At 40.5% G+C, this 16,494-nt stretch overlaps 2 protein-coding genes across 9 annotated transcripts in view; both read right to left on the minus strand.

Annotated features, from left to right (window-relative positions):
• Positions 1-1,158: 1,158 nt before the first annotated feature.
• Positions 1,159-16,494, minus strand: part of LOC116504255 (zinc finger protein 239-like) — a 19,183-nt gene continuing 3,847 nt past the window's right edge. The window contains exons 1-4 of one of the 8 annotated variants that reach the window (XM_032211174.1): positions 10,829-11,061; positions 10,388-10,511; positions 5,031-5,182; positions 1,159-2,528 (exon numbers count right to left, since the gene is read on the minus strand). In XM_032211174.1, coding sequence (XP_032067065.1) covers positions 1,479-2,228 — 750 coding nt within the window. In that variant the 5' untranslated portion in view covers positions 2,229-2,528; positions 5,031-5,182; positions 10,388-10,511; positions 10,829-11,061 and the 3' untranslated portion in view covers positions 1,159-1,478. Of the gene's footprint in view, positions 2,529-3,729; positions 3,768-3,797; positions 3,837-5,030; positions 5,183-5,502; positions 5,916-10,387; positions 11,062-11,959; positions 12,000-16,494 lie in introns of those variants that run through there. The other 7 variants (XM_032211178.1, XM_032211177.1, XM_032211173.1 and 4 more) reach the window with 7 other exon arrangements.
• LOC116503074 (zinc finger protein 271-like) overlaps positions 16,016-16,494 on the minus strand; it is a 2,480-nt gene continuing 2,001 nt past the window's right edge. Inside the window, exons 3-4 of the mRNA XM_032209233.1 lie at positions 16,173-16,319; positions 16,016-16,042 (exon numbers count right to left, since the gene is read on the minus strand). Coding sequence (XP_032065124.1) covers positions 16,016-16,042; positions 16,173-16,319 — 174 coding nt within the window. The remainder of the gene's footprint in view (positions 16,043-16,172; positions 16,320-16,494) is intronic.

The following is a 16,494-nucleotide window of genomic DNA, read 5'->3' on the forward strand; positions in this document are numbered from 1 at the left end:
AATCTTCTGGAGTGGGGAGGGAATGGAGACTTTACAGTATCCTTCCCCTGCCACACCCACCAAGAGACACCCACAGAACTGGTAAAAATCCCACCACTGCTTGAACCCACCTCTAGGGAAAAACCAGGGAAGTGAAGACCATGAAAACCTAATAAAAAAAAATGCCAGCAATGGCAGTGAAGACCAGGGAACCGGTTTGGGGGCATGGCCAGCCTGCGTCACTGCTGGTTCTGTGACCCAGGCCAAATTACCACTACCAGTTCGCTTGAACCAGTGCATACTTTTAGAAACCCACCTCTGGTTGAATGGTTTATTACATGGCAGATTAAATCAATCATTCCACAAAGCAAATTGTATGATGAGTTGGATATTCCTTAAGACTACTTTATGGCACAGGTCATCCATCATCTGACCAAATTTAAGTGCTGCTCTGCAGAACCTGGCAACATTATCTTGTATGTAGTACCAGGGTGACTATCTAAAAGCAGCATGGAGAATTGTCCTGTGTGCCCTGAATACTGGAGAGACAACTCTGATACAAATATCCTTACAATCACTGGATAATTTAGACTTAGAACTTAAAATAACTTTATTGTCACTTTGTATGTACATTAATCGGCATACAAGAACATGCTCTATTGCTTCTATGTGTCCAGAATCATGGTGGCATTGTATATGGTGGCACCTGAAATATATTATTATAATGAACAACCATTGAATTCTTTGGTGGTCTTCTAAACTTAATAAATTTTTCAGAATCTTGGCACTGCCAGCTTTCAAAGGTTAATCCACCAGCATTCAAAGGATAACAGGAGGCAAGCAAAGGCATCACAGCAGGAGTTGTTATAAACATGAAAATCCTACACTAAAACACCACAACCCCTTTTTTTCTCTATAGCATTCCAATAACATTTGCTTATCATGGTCAACAATTATTACATGTGGATTTTTTGTGCTTTTCTCACTGTCCAAAATTTCCCTCGTATTCTGTTCTTCACTGTCCTTCCTTCACTGTTCACAATCTGAACAGGGATTCTTCCTGCAATGAATTTCTGAAATTTTACAAAAATATGAACTCTAATCCCTCTTTACCCCTCCTCTCCCATTACCTCATATTTAAGAAGCTACAATCACTAAGTAAAAATGAGTGCTCCTATCTTTTAATATATTTTATAGGATCTGCAGCAGGCTTTTGAAATCTGAATGTTGCATTTCTATGGTATCTGTTTATCAATATGCAAAAAATTCTCCAAATTATTTTTGCAACAGTTGCACTACTTTTGCAAGAGAATACCCACTATATTCTGCTAACAGCCGGACACAGGTAGTTAACCTTGATTAACCTAACACTTTCAATTTCCAGTTCTTTTTCTCCCTCATGCCTAATACTGAGGACAGGTTTGACTAAATTGAATCAGGCCAGAAATTAAACCGTTAATTTCTCAGTTGCTTTGGCAAAGAAAGATCAGAAAAGAAATTCAAGCCTTCTCTTCTCTCATCACCTTCTGCCTCATGTGGACTTTCGTGTGTGCCTTAAGGGAGGAAGTTTGCGAGAAGCACCGTCCACACTCTGGGCATTTGAAAGGTTTCTCCCCTGTATGTACACTTACATGATTTATAAGACTAGACTTATTAGTGAAATCTTTCCCACAGTCCGGACACTCATATGGTTTCTCTCCTGTGTGAGTCCTCTTGTGTTTCACAAGGATGGAATTAACATTGAAACTTTTCCCACAATCCTGACACTCATATGGTTTCTCTCCTGTGTGAATCCTCTTGTGTTTCACAAGGTTGGAATTCTGACTGAAAGTTTTCCCACAATCTGGACACTTATAGGGTTTCTCCCCTGTGTGAGACCTCTGGTGTATCATCAGGCCGGAATTATGACTGAAACCTTTCCCACAGTCCTCACACTCATAGGGTTTCTCTCCTGTGTGAGTCCTCTGGTGTATCATCAGGCTGGAATTATGACTGAAACTTTTCCCACAATCCCGACACTCATAGGGTTTCTCTCCTGTGTGAGTTCTCAGGTGTACCACCAGATGGTAATTCTGACTGAAACTTTTCTCACAATACTGACACTTATACAGTTTTTCTCCTTCGTGATGAATCATCAGGTGTTTCAACAGGTGAGCATTCCGAATGAAAGTTTTCCCACAGCCTGGACAGAGATATGGTTTTATTTCATCCAAGCTACTCTTTCCTTCTTCACAGGGTGAAGCTTCCATGACTGTCTGTCTTCTACGCCTATCCAAGTGTCTCTTTCCGCTCCAGGGATTTCTAGAGTATTTCCCCTTTTTCTGAATTTGGAAATGATCCCTCTTTACCTTTTTTTGGGAGTGCTTGCTTGAGTTCTATATACTCAATTTTTTTCCAGCCCAAAACTCTCTTCCTGTTCTTCTCTCTTTTGTCTGTCACCTGCCAGAAGAAGGGGAAGAAGTGGGAAAGACTTTCATTGCTGGCTGGATTTGCTTTCCTTTTTAATTCTGATTGTGATTCTCACTTGACCGGAATTCTCTTCCTGGCATCTGTAAGATCGATACAAGCTCATAGTTTAATGGTTGTTTATGAAGTGGTTGCAGAAAATGTGAAAACAGCAGGAGAATAAAACATGCATTACAATGAGAAAGCAAAACATGCAAAAATGTTACTTTAACCTCTAACATTAACTATGATTCATTTGACCCATAGAAGACTAGCAAGATCCAAATTCAAAAATATCCACACAAATATTAAATTCTCTTCTGGATTTCATCAAATCACAAATTCTTAGCATTATGAACTGCTATTTTTAAATATGTCAGGGAATACCTAGGACAGATTATACAGATATGCACCCAGAGACAAATATAGATACACCTACCAATGTAAGTATTTTAAAGGTCGATGTGTATTACAGCCAAAAAAATGTCCCCAAAGTAAGTACGCTCACATTTTTAGTCCAATTTTAGAGGGGGGAAGGGCTTAGCAGAAGATGTGCTTCAACTAATGAACTAGCGCTCAAAGCATATGCCAGATATATAAACTCCTAGTTTTCAAGAAAACAGCACATCTCAAAAAATCAGAATTGATTCTGAATTGAAGGAGACTTTTAAATCTCCCAACCAGCAAAGAAATTACAGGCAACACTTTTTAAAAAACCCAGCACCACTCAAACAAAATCTCCAGAGGAAAGGAAAATGCAGCAGCAGATGACATGTTTCAGCCCTGGGTTGTTTTTTTCTGCTATGGTAACTATCATTAACAAAAGTATGTTGGAAACACACCACAGCAGTAATAGAAGACTTTAATTGCCCTGATATCAATTGTGAGACAGGCTCTGTATCAGATGGGAGGTTGAAGAGGTTCCTGACCAATCTAGCTAACAGCTTTGTCATCCAAAAGATAGAGCAGGGAAGTAGAGATACAGCTATACTGAGAGAGCCTTAAGTCAAACTTAGTTAAATTTAGAATATTATATATAGTCATATATATGAGTAATAATGATAATAATAAATATAATCAATTTTTATTTAGAATATGTTAGAAAGATGAAATGTTATTGGATGATTTTAGGAAGATTTAATAGAATGCTATTAAATTAAATTTAGGATATTTCATACAAAAGGATGTAAAAGCAATTTATAGTCAAATGAATGTTTAATAATTATAATAATTTTTATAGAATATACTGGATTGATGATATGTGAATTTGGTTAAAATGAGTTGATAATTTGTGATTTTACATACATTTGAAAGTGAGGACTATGGAAGTGATGCACAAAAACTTTACAACCAAACGACATGCTGTACGTGATTGAAGAAGGTTCTATGTGTTATGTGTTGTCTGTCTTTGTCTGACCAAAAAAGAAAAACATTTTATTTTATTTTTTTAAAACAAGAAATGATATACAAAGTTTTTTGGGTTTGCAGAAATACCACCCCAAGAAAATAGAAATTAAGAGCTGGAAGAGACACCTGCAGCAATAGAAAAAGAAAGAAAGAGAGGAAATGAGGAAATGAGAGGAAAAGGAGGGAAGGAAGAGAGAAGGTGAGGAGAGGAATATGGAAGGGAGAAGGATAGAGGGTAAGAGGTAGAGAGACGTAGGGGAGAGGTAAGGGAAGAAGGAAGAGAAAAGAGAGGAGGAAAGAAGAAAGTAGAGAAGGGAGAGAGGGAGAGAAAGAAAGAGGAGCGGAGAGGAAGAGGAGGGAAAGAATATCGGAGGAGAGGAAGATGGAAGAGAGAAGGAGAGAGGGTAGGAAGGGGAAGAGGAGGAGGGAAGAGGTAAGGGAAGAAGGAAGGGAAAGGAGAGGAGGAAAGAAGAAAGTAGAGAAGGGAGAGAGGGAGAGAAAGAAAGAGGAGAGGAAGAGGAGGGAAGGAAGATGGAGAGGAGGAGAGGAAGATGGAAGAGAGAATGAAAGAGGGTAGGAAGGGGAAGAGGAGGAAGGGAGAGATAAGGGAAGAAGGAAGGGAAAGGAGAGGAGGAAAGTAGAGAAGGGAGAGAGGGAGAGAAAGAGAGGAGAGGAGAGGAAGAGGAGGGAAGGAAGATAGAGAGAAGGAGAGGAAGATGGGAGAGAGAAGGAGAGAGGGTAGGAAGGGGAAGAGGAGGAGGGGAGAGATAAGGGAAGAAGGAAGGGAAAGGAGAGGAGGAAAGTAGAGAAGGGAGAGAGGGAGAGAAAGAGAGGAGAGGAGAGGAAGAGAGGGAAGGAAGATAGAGAGGAGGAGAGGAAGATGGGAGAAAGAAGGAGAGAGGGTAGGAAGGGGAAGAGGAGGAGGGGAGAGGTAAGGGAAGAGAAAAGGAAAGGAGAAGAAGGTGATGTCAAAATAGGCGAGGGATGGTAAACAAAACAACCGGAATGGAATAATACAATTCTATAAATGGAATGACAAATGTATTAGAATTATGAATGTAAAAAAAAAGAATAGTAATTATGTGAATGTATACATAGAGAACAAAAAATAAAAAAACTTTTAAAAAAAGATGTTATTTTCAAATATAGCAGGAAATACTGAAGATACATTATATAAATATGCACACAGAGACACCTACCAATTTAAGTATGTTAAAAGCCCAGGTGTATTTCAGATACATCCATTTCCCAGGAGTGCATACAGTCACACTTTTTGGTTTAATATTTGACAGGTGGGGCGGGGTCTTCAACGGAGGAGAGGCATCAATAGAGAAAATGGTGCACAAATCATCTGCAAGATATAATCCCATTTTGTGAATGAAACCCCAGAGTTCCTAAAAAAAAACTAACACGTCCATAAAAATCACAAAGCGTCAATCAATCCTAAACTGAAGGAGACTTTTTAAAATCTCCCAACCAGCAGAACATTTGCAGGCACCACTTTTAAAGCGACCTGCAGCACCACTGGAACCAAATTTGGGGAGGGAAGGATCATGCTGCAGCAGCAGCACCTGACATGTTTCAGCCTGGTTTCTTCTCTGCTTCTGCAGCGTGGAGTAAACCAAGCAGCCTGCTTGCTCCCGCTTCTCCTCCGACCTACCCTCAACTCACCTTCCAGCTGCTGAAGTCCTGGGAAGAGCCTCCGTCCTCCCACGGGTCAGCCGGAAGAGGCACTTTCTCTATTCTCCTTTGTTTCACATCCTCTCTAGAAATCTAGTACTCTATTGTTTCAATACCTTTAGGCTCCGTCGCTCCCCCTCTCGTTGGATGTTTGTACTCAGCCACCATCGATGCCGCTCTACTGTATTGACCCGTTTTCTAGTTGCCGTGTGTTACTCATTTAATAGAGAACACGCCATCTAGCGATATAAGGCCGAATTACAGGCCTTGGTTCTCTGAGCTTTCTTTTTTTCTCGCAGACGTTTCATTACGATCTAGATGACATCATCAATGCTTCCTAATTTGGGTAATGAAACGTCTGCAATAATAGAATAGAATAACAGAGTTGGAAGGGACTTTGAAGATCTTCTAGTCCAACCCCATATGCTTAGGCAGGAAACCCTACACCACTTCAGACAAATGGTTATCCAATCTCTTCTTAAAACTTTCCAGTGTTGGAGCATTCACAACTTCTGGTGGCAAGTTGGTCCATTGATTACGGTAATTGTTCTAACTGTCAATAAATGTCTCCTTAGTTCTAAGTTGCTTCTCTCCTTGATTAGTTTCCATCCATTGCTTCTTTTCCTGCCCTCAGGTGCTTTGGAGAATAGCTTGACTTCCTCTTCTTTGAGGCAACTCCTGAGATATTGGAAGACTGCTATCATGTCTCCCCCCCCCCAATCCTTCTTTTCATTAAATGAGACATATCCAGTTCCTGCAACCATTCTTCATATGTTTTAGCCTCCAGTCCCCTAATAATCTTTTTTTTTAATTTACTTTTTTTAATTTCAAAACAAACACAACACATAAAATCTTCCTTCTTTACATACTGTAGAAAGTGTATCAGTTGGTTACAAAAGGTTTTCGTGCATCTCTTCCACAGTCATCAAGCATAATTCATATTAATTCAAGTATTTTAACTCAAATATTTATACATGTTACCCTTATACCTCCATTTTTATTTGACTATAATTATTTAAATGTCCATCATAAAATATATCCAAATTTAATACATAACCACATACTGGCATTTCATTTAATATTTCTAAAATCCTCCAATAATACTGAATCCTTATGTCCTATTCTAGCTAAACATCCATAATATTTAATAATAGACTTTTCTAATCCTCCTTTCCAAATCGCTGTTGGCAATTTTCATTTAGTTTCCTTATGTTATACATATACATATACATATACATACATACATACATACATACATACATTATACATACATATATATATATATATATATATATATATATATATATATATATGATGTATGTATGTGTGTGTATATATATAGTCATCATTATCCCTCCTTTATTTGACTATATCCTGTATCATAACATTTTACCCCTAATAATCAAAACTTAACTGTATCTAACTTAATTCTTTTTTATTAACTTTTTATATAATCCAAAAGAATTTCTATTCTTCCTTTCATGAGTACCATTCACTATTCATGATTATTACTTATCATAACACTACACATTGTATACATTATTATCATTATCAATTATTTATTTAATTATATCTATTATTACTAAATTTCACTTAAGTTTAACTAGTTTTAAGTTATATTCTTCCATCTATCAGTCTGCATCTTTCCAATAACAAAACAATCTTATATCTTCTGCCATAGTATTTTAACTCAGATATTTATACATGTTACCCTTATACCTCCATTTTCATTTGACTATAATTGTTTAAATGTCCTTCATCATAAAATATACCAAGATTTAATACATAACCACATACTGGCATTTCATTTAGTAGTAAATAATCGTGGTTGCTCTTCCCTGCACTCTTCCTAGACTCTCAACGGTTTTTTACATCGTGGTGATCAAAAAGAAAACAAGTAAGTTCTGAGAGCACCAAGGAACTCTCCATTTCAATCCTGAGCTACAAATATTCTCCTTTATTGACTTACAGGCTTCTGTCCTTTGCAGGATGTTCTACCTTCATGCCTAACCTGACATTGAATTAGAACATTTTTAGGCTCTCATTCTCTGTTCTTGACCCTTACAGCCAATGTTTCTTTTAGGTGAGATTTCAGGTCTGACTTGACACCTGGCAACTGGCTGGAATGCTTTCTCTGCAGTTTCCTTGGCAAGGATTTGCCAAAGTGGTTTTCACCTTTCCTGCTTCCTAGGTCTGATAGAGAGATTGGCCAGGGAAGCCAGTTTCGTGCCTATGGCAGGACTGGAACTGCACACTTCCCAGTCTGTAGCCTTAAGATTCAAACACAACAAACTGGCTCTTCTTATTCCCCACAAAATCTACCCACTCATCTGTTCCTGTGGCTGGCGCTTTCAAGATCTAGTCCAACATCGTGTGTGTGTGTGTGAGAGAGAGACAGACAGACAGACAGACAGACACAGACAGAGAGAGACAGACAGACAGACACAGAAAAAGAGAGAGAGACAGAGACAGACAGACACAGAGACACACACAGACAGATTGATTGATTTGTAGGTTCTATCGAGTCTAATTAATCCATTTGTTCTACTGTAAAGGAGTTATTTGTTGGGAATTTCACTTTTCTCTATCAGTTTCATTCACAGGTGGTATTCAGCAGGTTCTGACCAGTTCTGGAGAACCGGTAGCAGAAATTTTTACTAGTTCGGAGAACGGTAAATCATGCCACTTCTGACTGGGCCCGCCCCCAATCTATTCTCTGCCTCCCCAGTCCCAGTTAATCGGGAGGGAATGCAGATTTTACAGTATCCTTCCCCTGCCACACCCACCAAGCATGCCACACCCACCAAGCCATGTCCACAGAACCAGTAGTAAAAAAAATTGAATCCCACCACTGGTTTCATTGTGTCTATTTTGAATGTTTGTGTAATGGAATTCAATTATTATTCCTTTATTTCTGCTCCACAATTAATGCTTAAGCAGGGTAGAAATTCTTATTCCCCTCCTTACATGCACACCCATTACTTCTCTTTCTGCCATATGGTGTGAAAGGGCAGATTGACATTATTCAATCTAACCTTTGCTATTTGCTTCTGTTAAAAATTGCTTGTGCTATTTTGCTATGGGTAGGAATTATTTGTTGGGAGTTAATTCTGTAACACAGGGAGGCAGTGGCTCAGTGGCTAAGGCACTGAGCTTGTCAATCAGAAAGGTGGGCAGTTCCCCTTTGGCATTTAGTCATGCCAGCCACATGGCCACAGTGACGTCTTCGGAAACCACTGGCTCTTCGGCTTTGAAACGGAAATGAGCACTGCCCCCTAGAGCCGGAAACGACTAGCACATACATGCGAGGGGGACCTCTACCTTCTAATTCTATAAACCTCACTAAGAATTGTATCTTTTCTTTGCTATCTGGTTTCTCACTCTGTTATTTGCTTCAAAGCTAGGCACATCCTTGGATATGGAACAAAATACTGTATTTTTCAGAGTATAAGGACCTTTCCCCCTGTAAAAGACGGTGAAAATTTGGGTGCATCTTATACACTGAATGTAGCCCCACCCACCCAAACCCTTTGGCCTCTGCCTCCCAGCAATTTTCCTCTTTGCAGCAAACGGGACTGGAGGCTTCAATAAGCTATAGTACTCCCTGCAGCCTGTAACAGCTGATGGTTAGGAGAAATTGAAAGTGAAACGCTGTTTGCTCAGGGAGGCAGATTTTTTTTTCTTGTGCTAATCAGGCTGTTTGCTGCAAGGAGGTAAGTCAACAACTATAAATGCCTATAGAATGTTCAAATGATTATTTTTAAAAGACTGCTTTATTATTATTCTAGACAACTTAACAAAATGAAGAAGCTTTTTAAAATAAATGCTTGATCTGAAGAGGCCCAGTGCTAGTTTTAAAAAGTGCTATTCTTTTAAATAGCAGAGAATAACTATACTTCCAGAAAGAACATCAATTTTAACAGCATCTGTACAAGCATAGTCTGAAATATAACTCTACAAACAGTGTGTATTGTCTGTACTGGCAAATTGCTGAGAGGCAGAGGCAGATATTTTTCCCTTGTTTTCCTCCCCAAAATCTAGGTGCATCTTATACTCCAGAGCGTCTTATACTCCAAAAAAATATGGTAGTTACACTGGTACATCCTGCTCCATAGATAAAACAGGGCCAGAAAAGGGACTGTCTAGAAGCACAAGGGATACTCTGTAAGATAATAAAGCACGGACCGAGCCTGGACAAAGAATGCTCCATGGATAAGGGGGACATGGGCAAGACATTGCCCACATTGGGTAACTAACTTTTGTCTCTGATTGGCTAAATGAGTTTATAAGTTCGTAGACAAACTTTACCTAGGTGTTGCTTCTCTCTTTGTGTCTTTGTTTTTCTATATGCATATGAAATAAGCCTACCCAGCTCTTTTTTGTACAAAATAAACGCTGTTATATTCCAAGCCTCTTCTTGAGTCTCATTTTGGCATTCTGGTGACTCAAGTGCAGTTTTTATGTTTTGGACCTTACAGGGGTTTTGGATATATGTATGAGACACAACCCAAAAGGGGGAAAAAAATCTTTACAGAATGATAATCAGAAGAAACATACTCTTTGCATTGAACTAACCAGTCAGCCACAAACTCTTCCAAATTATTCTACTTCATTCGATCTGCGCTAATAACCCATTTTGTTCCCCAACAACATCAAAATGCTGTAGCAACTAAGAGTTTGCTTTATGAAATGGTCCTCTCGAAGATCCAGATTGTTTCGAGATACTTCAAGCATTTCAGCGCCTAAAGCATACAAAAAAATGTAGTAACAGATGTGCCCAAAGATGACACTGAAACGAGAGTTAAGTAGAACAAAAAATTAAATGTAATTTGATTATTTTAAAGCTTAAAATCTTTATTACAAGTGAAAGACCAACCTAATAAACATTTCAGCCACATCCATGTCCCAGGAGTGCATACAGTCACACTTTTTGGTTTAATATTGACCGGGGGGGGGGGGGGCTTCAACGGTATCAGCAGATGAAATGGTGCTCACAGCACCTGCAAAATATAATCCCGTTTTGTGCATGAAACCCCAGTTCCCAAAAAACAGAACACGCCCATAAAAACCATAAAACGTCAATCAATCCTCAACTGAAGGAAACTTTTTAAAAATCTCCCAACCTGCAGGACGTTTGCAGGCACCACTTTTAAAGCGACCTGCCAGCACCACTGGAACCAAATTTGGGGAGGGAAGGATCATGCAGCAGCAGCAGCTGACATGTTTCAGCCTGGATTCTTCTCTGCTTCTGCAGCGTGGAGGAAACCAAGCAGCCCACCTCGCTCCCGGCTTCTCCTCCGACCTGCCTTCCACTCACCTTCCAGCTGCTGACGTCCTGGGAAGAGCAGGAGAGGCGCCCTCCACGCCTCCTCCCACGGGTCAACCAGAAGAGGCACTTCCTCTATTCTTCCTCTATCCAAAGGGGGTAATGCTCCCCTTTGACCTTTCCATGGAGTGCTTCCTCCAGTTCCACAGGCTGCGAGGTGGCGCAGTGGTTAAATGCAGTACTGCAGGCTACTTCAGCTGACTGCAGTTCAGCAGTTCGGCTGTTCAAATCTCACCGGCTCAAGGTTGACTCAGCCTTCCATCCTTTCGAGGTGGGTAAAATGAGGACCCGGATTGTTGTTGGGGGTGATATGCTGACTCTGTAAACCGCTTAGAGAGGGCTGAAAGCCCTATGAAGCGGTATATAAGTAACTGCTATTGCTATTGCTATTGCTATTTTTCCCAGCTGAGAACTCTTATTCTCTCTTTTGTCTGTCATCCACTGGGGTAGGAGAAGTTGTGGTTTTCAGGATGAGGGGGAAAAAACCTGTGATTGCTGGCCAGATTTTCCTTTTTAATGCTGCTTCTGATTCTCACTTGTCCAAGATGGTTTTCTGGACGACATCTTTGTCTAAAAGATTCATATAATATCAATGGATGCACAAGATGTGAAATCAGCAAGAAAAAAAAAAGCATAAATTATAATCAAAAAGCAATCACGCCAAAGTATTAGATTTGCTTTATAACATTATGATTCATTTTAAAGATATAAACTACAAGATCCAAGTTCAAATAACTGTACAATCATTAAAGTCTCTAATAACTGAGTACAACAGAGTAGGTTCCGGCAGTCACTACTGCTGGTTCGCTCATGGTTGCGCCACACACACGCATGAGGCACACTGCACCCACATGCGCAGTGCAATAAAAATTGCTCTGCGCATGCACAATAGCAAAAGCCAAGATGGCGCCACCTATGGCGCCACCCGGAGAACCAGTTCAGGGGCGTGGCAGGCCTTGGTTGCTGCTGGTTCAGCGACCCAGGCCGTCAAATCACTACCGGTTTGGCTAAACTGGTCCAAACTGGTAGGAACCCAACACTGGAGTATGGGTAGTTCTCGACTTACAACAGTTCATTTAGTGACTGTTCAAAGTTACAACGGCACTGAAAAAAGTGACTTACGATCACACTTTTGACCATTGCAGCATTCCATAGAGCCTCGGTGGCGCAGTGGTTAGGAGTGCAGTACTGCAGGCTACTTCTGTTGCCTGCTGGCTCCCTGCAATTTGGCAGTTCAAATCCCACCAGGCTCAAGGTTGACTCAGCCTTCCATCCTTCCGAGGTCGGTAAAACGAGGACCAAGATTGTTGGGGGCAATAGGCTGATTCTGTAAAACCATTTAGAGAGGGGTGTAAAGCACTATAAAGCAGTATGTAAGTCTAAGTGCTATTGCTATCCCCATGGTCACATGATCAAAATTCAAATGCTTGGCAACTGACTCATAGTTACGACAGTTGCAGTATCCCATGGTCATGTGACCACCTTTTGCGACCAGGCAAAGTCAATGGCGAAGCCAAATTCACTTAACAGCCATGACTACTGACTTAACAACTGTGGCAAGAAAGTTCGTAAAATTGGTCAAAGTTCATTTAACAAGGGTTTCACTTAGCAACAGAAATGTTGGGCACAATTGTAGTCATAGGTTGAGGATTACGTGTATATCATAATTTTCTACCATTGTTATTATCAAAGACTACCGGAAATGCTGAGGATCAGACAGATACAGATGTATTCAGAGTGAAATATAGATACAAACATCTATTTGGGCATACCAGGGGTTGTGACTTTAAATATATACCTTTCACCCTGTCCTGGCTGATAAGGAGTCGAGCTCTGTAGCTCAATGGTTAACACATCTGCCTAAGAGGCAATAGAGCACAGGTTCGATTCCCAGCAAGGGTATGGCTAGCTGATGAGAGCTAAATAGCTTGAAATAGATCTATACTAGTCTCCCTTTATTTATTTATCAGCACAAATATAACAAATGTAACAAAAAGGCAACAGTAAAAAATATTGGGTTTCTGTCTGGATGGTCTCTTGTGACGAGCCGAAGGACAGAGAATGGAAGTGTGATCTTCCTCCCATATTTGGGCATACCAGGGGTTGTGACTTTAAATATATACCTTTCACCCTGGCCTGGCTGATAAGGAGTCGAACTCTGTAGCTCAATGGTTAACACATCTGCCTAAGAGGCAATAGAGCACAGGTTCGATTCCCAGCAAGGGTATGGCTAGCTGATGAGAGCTAAATAGCTTGAAATAGATCTATACTAGTCTCCCCTTATTTATTTATCAGCACCAATATAACAAAAAAAAACCATCTATAAATGTATACATGTCAAAAACCCATGTGTATTTCAGCCTGAAAATGTCTCAAAGATCATTGGGCTCAAATATTTTGGTCTAATATTGGGGAGGGGTCTTCAAAAGAGGCAAATGGTGCCCAACGCTTCTGCCAGATCTAAAGTGCCAGTTTTAGCCATGAAACTCCTCATTGCAAGGGGGAAAAAACACACTTATACAAACTACAGGGAGTCACCCCTAACATGAAGGAGACATTTAAATCCCCCAACCAGCAGAAAATTGCAGACACAAGTTTTAAAGTAAGCAGAATCTATGACATTATATTTAGGGAGGTGGGGGGGAAAAGCATTGAGTAGATGTCCCAAAGGGGCTTTTTCAGGCAGCAACTTGAGCCAAAATGAGCCGAGGTGACGCAGTGGTTAGGGTGCAGTACTGCAGGCCACTTTAGCTGACTGTGATCTGCAATTCAGCGGTTCAAATCTCACCGGCTCAAGGTCGACTCAGCCTTCCATCCTTCCGAGGTGGGTGAAATGAGGACCCGGACTATGGGGGCAAGTTGCTGACTCAATTTGCTAAAAAAAAAATGTAAACCGCTTAGAGAGGGCTGAAAGCCCTATGAAGCGGTATATAAGTCTAATTAATAAATAAATAAACTTTCATGTTTGTTTGTTTTTTTGAATGAAATGAAATTCTTCCATTCCCTACTATCCTGTCAGAGCTGAAGAAGCTTCTTAGATGAGAAGCAAAACATCTTAAAAAAAAAAAAAACAGAAAGTCCAGGTGCCTCCTGAAAAAGCACCTTTGGGAAAAACCATGAGAATCTCCACAGATATTAGTAACTGGCAGGTTTTAGCCTACTTCCTTCTCTGCTTCTACACCATGGAGGAAACCAAACAGCCCAACTTGCTCCTGGCCCCTCCTCTAACCTGTTCTCAACTCACCTCCCAGCCACTGTCCTTGGAAAAGCAGGAAAACTGACCCCCATTCCTCCATCCTAAGGATCATCCAGAAGAGGAAGTTCCTCTTCCCTTCTGCTCCCTCCCCATAGCCTCTCTAGCAATACTCGATTGTTACAGCACCTTTCAGCTTAGTTGCTCCCCCCTGGTTGGGTGTTATTACACAGCAACCAGGAATGTTATTGTTCTGTTTCCAGCTTTCTAGGCACGGTTTTTGTTGATGGTTTCATGCATAAAGACTGGAGCTGAGCTTTTCTGTTTCGAGCCTTGAGGTTTTCAGCACTACCCCAAAGTGGCTCTACTACTTACTCCCCACAAAATCTACCCACTCAGCTGCTCCTGCAGCTGCAATCTTTCAAGATCTAGTCCAACATCTTTGCAACCGGCTCCCCATTATTCTCCTGATAATGGATCTTTTTTTTTGTCCTTAAATCTGAGCTTCTCAAACTTTTCTTCTGAGGAAATTGTGTGTTTCTTGATTATAAACTGGTGGCTTCGCCAGAGGTGGTATTTAATAGGTTCTGGCCAGTTCTGGAGAACTGGTAGTGGAAATTTTGAGTACTTCGGAGAACCAGTAATTACCAACTCTGACTGGCTCCGCCCTCTTCTATTCTCTGCCTTCCAGGCAATCGGGAGGTAATGGGGATTTTGCAGTAACCTTCCCCTGCTATGCCCACAAAGCCATGGGTACAAAATTGGTAGTAAACATTTTTAAATAACACCACTGTTCCAGCCTGGTTCTAGGGACGAGCTCCTCCAGCTATGAGTTTGCCTTTTGCTTAATATTGTTTGATTTTATTAGTTATATAGTGTTTGTAGGTTTTGGAGTGTCAAATTTATATATTCCTCCTACTGTTAAGAAGTTACTTGTTGGGAAGTCCACTATTCCCTTCTTATCAGTTTCATTGTGTCTATTTTGAATGTTTATGTCATGGGATTCAGTTGCTATTCTTTTAATTCTGCTCCACACTTAATTCTTAAGTGTGGTATATATTGTTATTTCCCTCCTCGCCCTCATTCCCATTGCCCCTCTTTCTTGCCACCTGATATTTTGATTGTATGTACAACACAAGCCCCAAAAGGGAAAAAAATGAGTCCTCACAGAATGATAATCAAAAGAAACACACCTTTTGCAATTAACTTTTGCAGTAGCCAGTCAGTCATGAATTCTTCCAACATCTTCCATTCCTTCCCTCTGTGCTAATGACCCATTTTCTTCTCCAAAGATATAAGAATGTTGTAGCCACTAAGTGTTGAATTATTAAATTTTCTTTTCTTCCTTATCTCTAATACTGAAGCACATTTGACTAACTGAACAAGGCCAAAAATTAAAGAGTTAATTTTTCAGCCATATTTTTATAGGCAGCTCAGAAATTAAATTCAAGCCTTCCCTACAGTCATCACCTTCTGCGTCACCTGGATTTTCTTGTGTGCAGTAAGGGAGGAATTTTGTGTGAAGCACCGTCCACACTCTGGACATTTGAAAGGTTTCTGCCTAGTGTGAATCCTACGGTGGCTCACCAGATGGGAATTGTGACTGAATCTTTTCCCACAATCCAGACATTCATTAGGTTTCTCTCCAGTGTGAGTCCTCTGGGGTATCACCAGGGTATAATTCTGAGAGAAACTTTTCCCAAAGTCCAGACATTCATAGTGTTTCTCCCCTGTGTGAATCCTTCGATGTCACATGAATTTTCTTGTGTGCAGTAAGGGAGGAATTTTGTGTGAAGCACCGTCCACACTCTGGACATTTGAAAGGTTTCTCCCCAATATGTAAACTTACATGATTGATAAGTTTAGACCTAGTAGTAAAACCTTTCCCACAATCTGGACACTCATGTGGCTTCTCCCCTGTGTGAGTCCTCTGGTGTATCACCAGTTCGGAATTCCGACTGAAACTTTTCCCACAATTAAGACATTCATAGGGTTTTTCTCCAGTGTGAGTTCTCTGATGTATCACCAGGGTATAATTCTGACTGAAACTTTTCCCACAGTCCAGACATTCATATGGTTTCTCCCCTGTGTGAATCCTTCGATGTATAACCAGCTCAGAATTCCGAGTGAAGTTTTTCCCACATTCCAGACACTTGTATGGTTTCTCCCCGTGTGAGTCCTCTGGTGTATCACCAGGTGGGAATTCCGACGGAAACATTTCCTGCAATTTGGACACTCATATGGTTTCTCTCCAGTGTGAGTCCTCTGGTGTATTACCAGATCATAATTCTGTCTGAAACATTTCCCACAATTTGGACACTCATATGGTTTCTCTCCTGTGTGTGTTCTCTGGTGTATCACCAGGTGAGAATTCCGACTGAAACTTTTCCCACAATCTGGACAGTCATATGGTTTCTCTCCAGTATGACTCCTCTGGTGTATCACCAGGTGGCAATTGTGCTTG

The sequence above is a fragment of the Thamnophis elegans genome, chromosome 2, assembly GCF_009769535.1.
Source record: "Thamnophis elegans isolate rThaEle1 chromosome 2, rThaEle1.pri, whole genome shotgun sequence".
Lineage (NCBI taxonomy): Eukaryota > Metazoa > Chordata > Lepidosauria > Squamata > Colubridae > Thamnophis > Thamnophis elegans.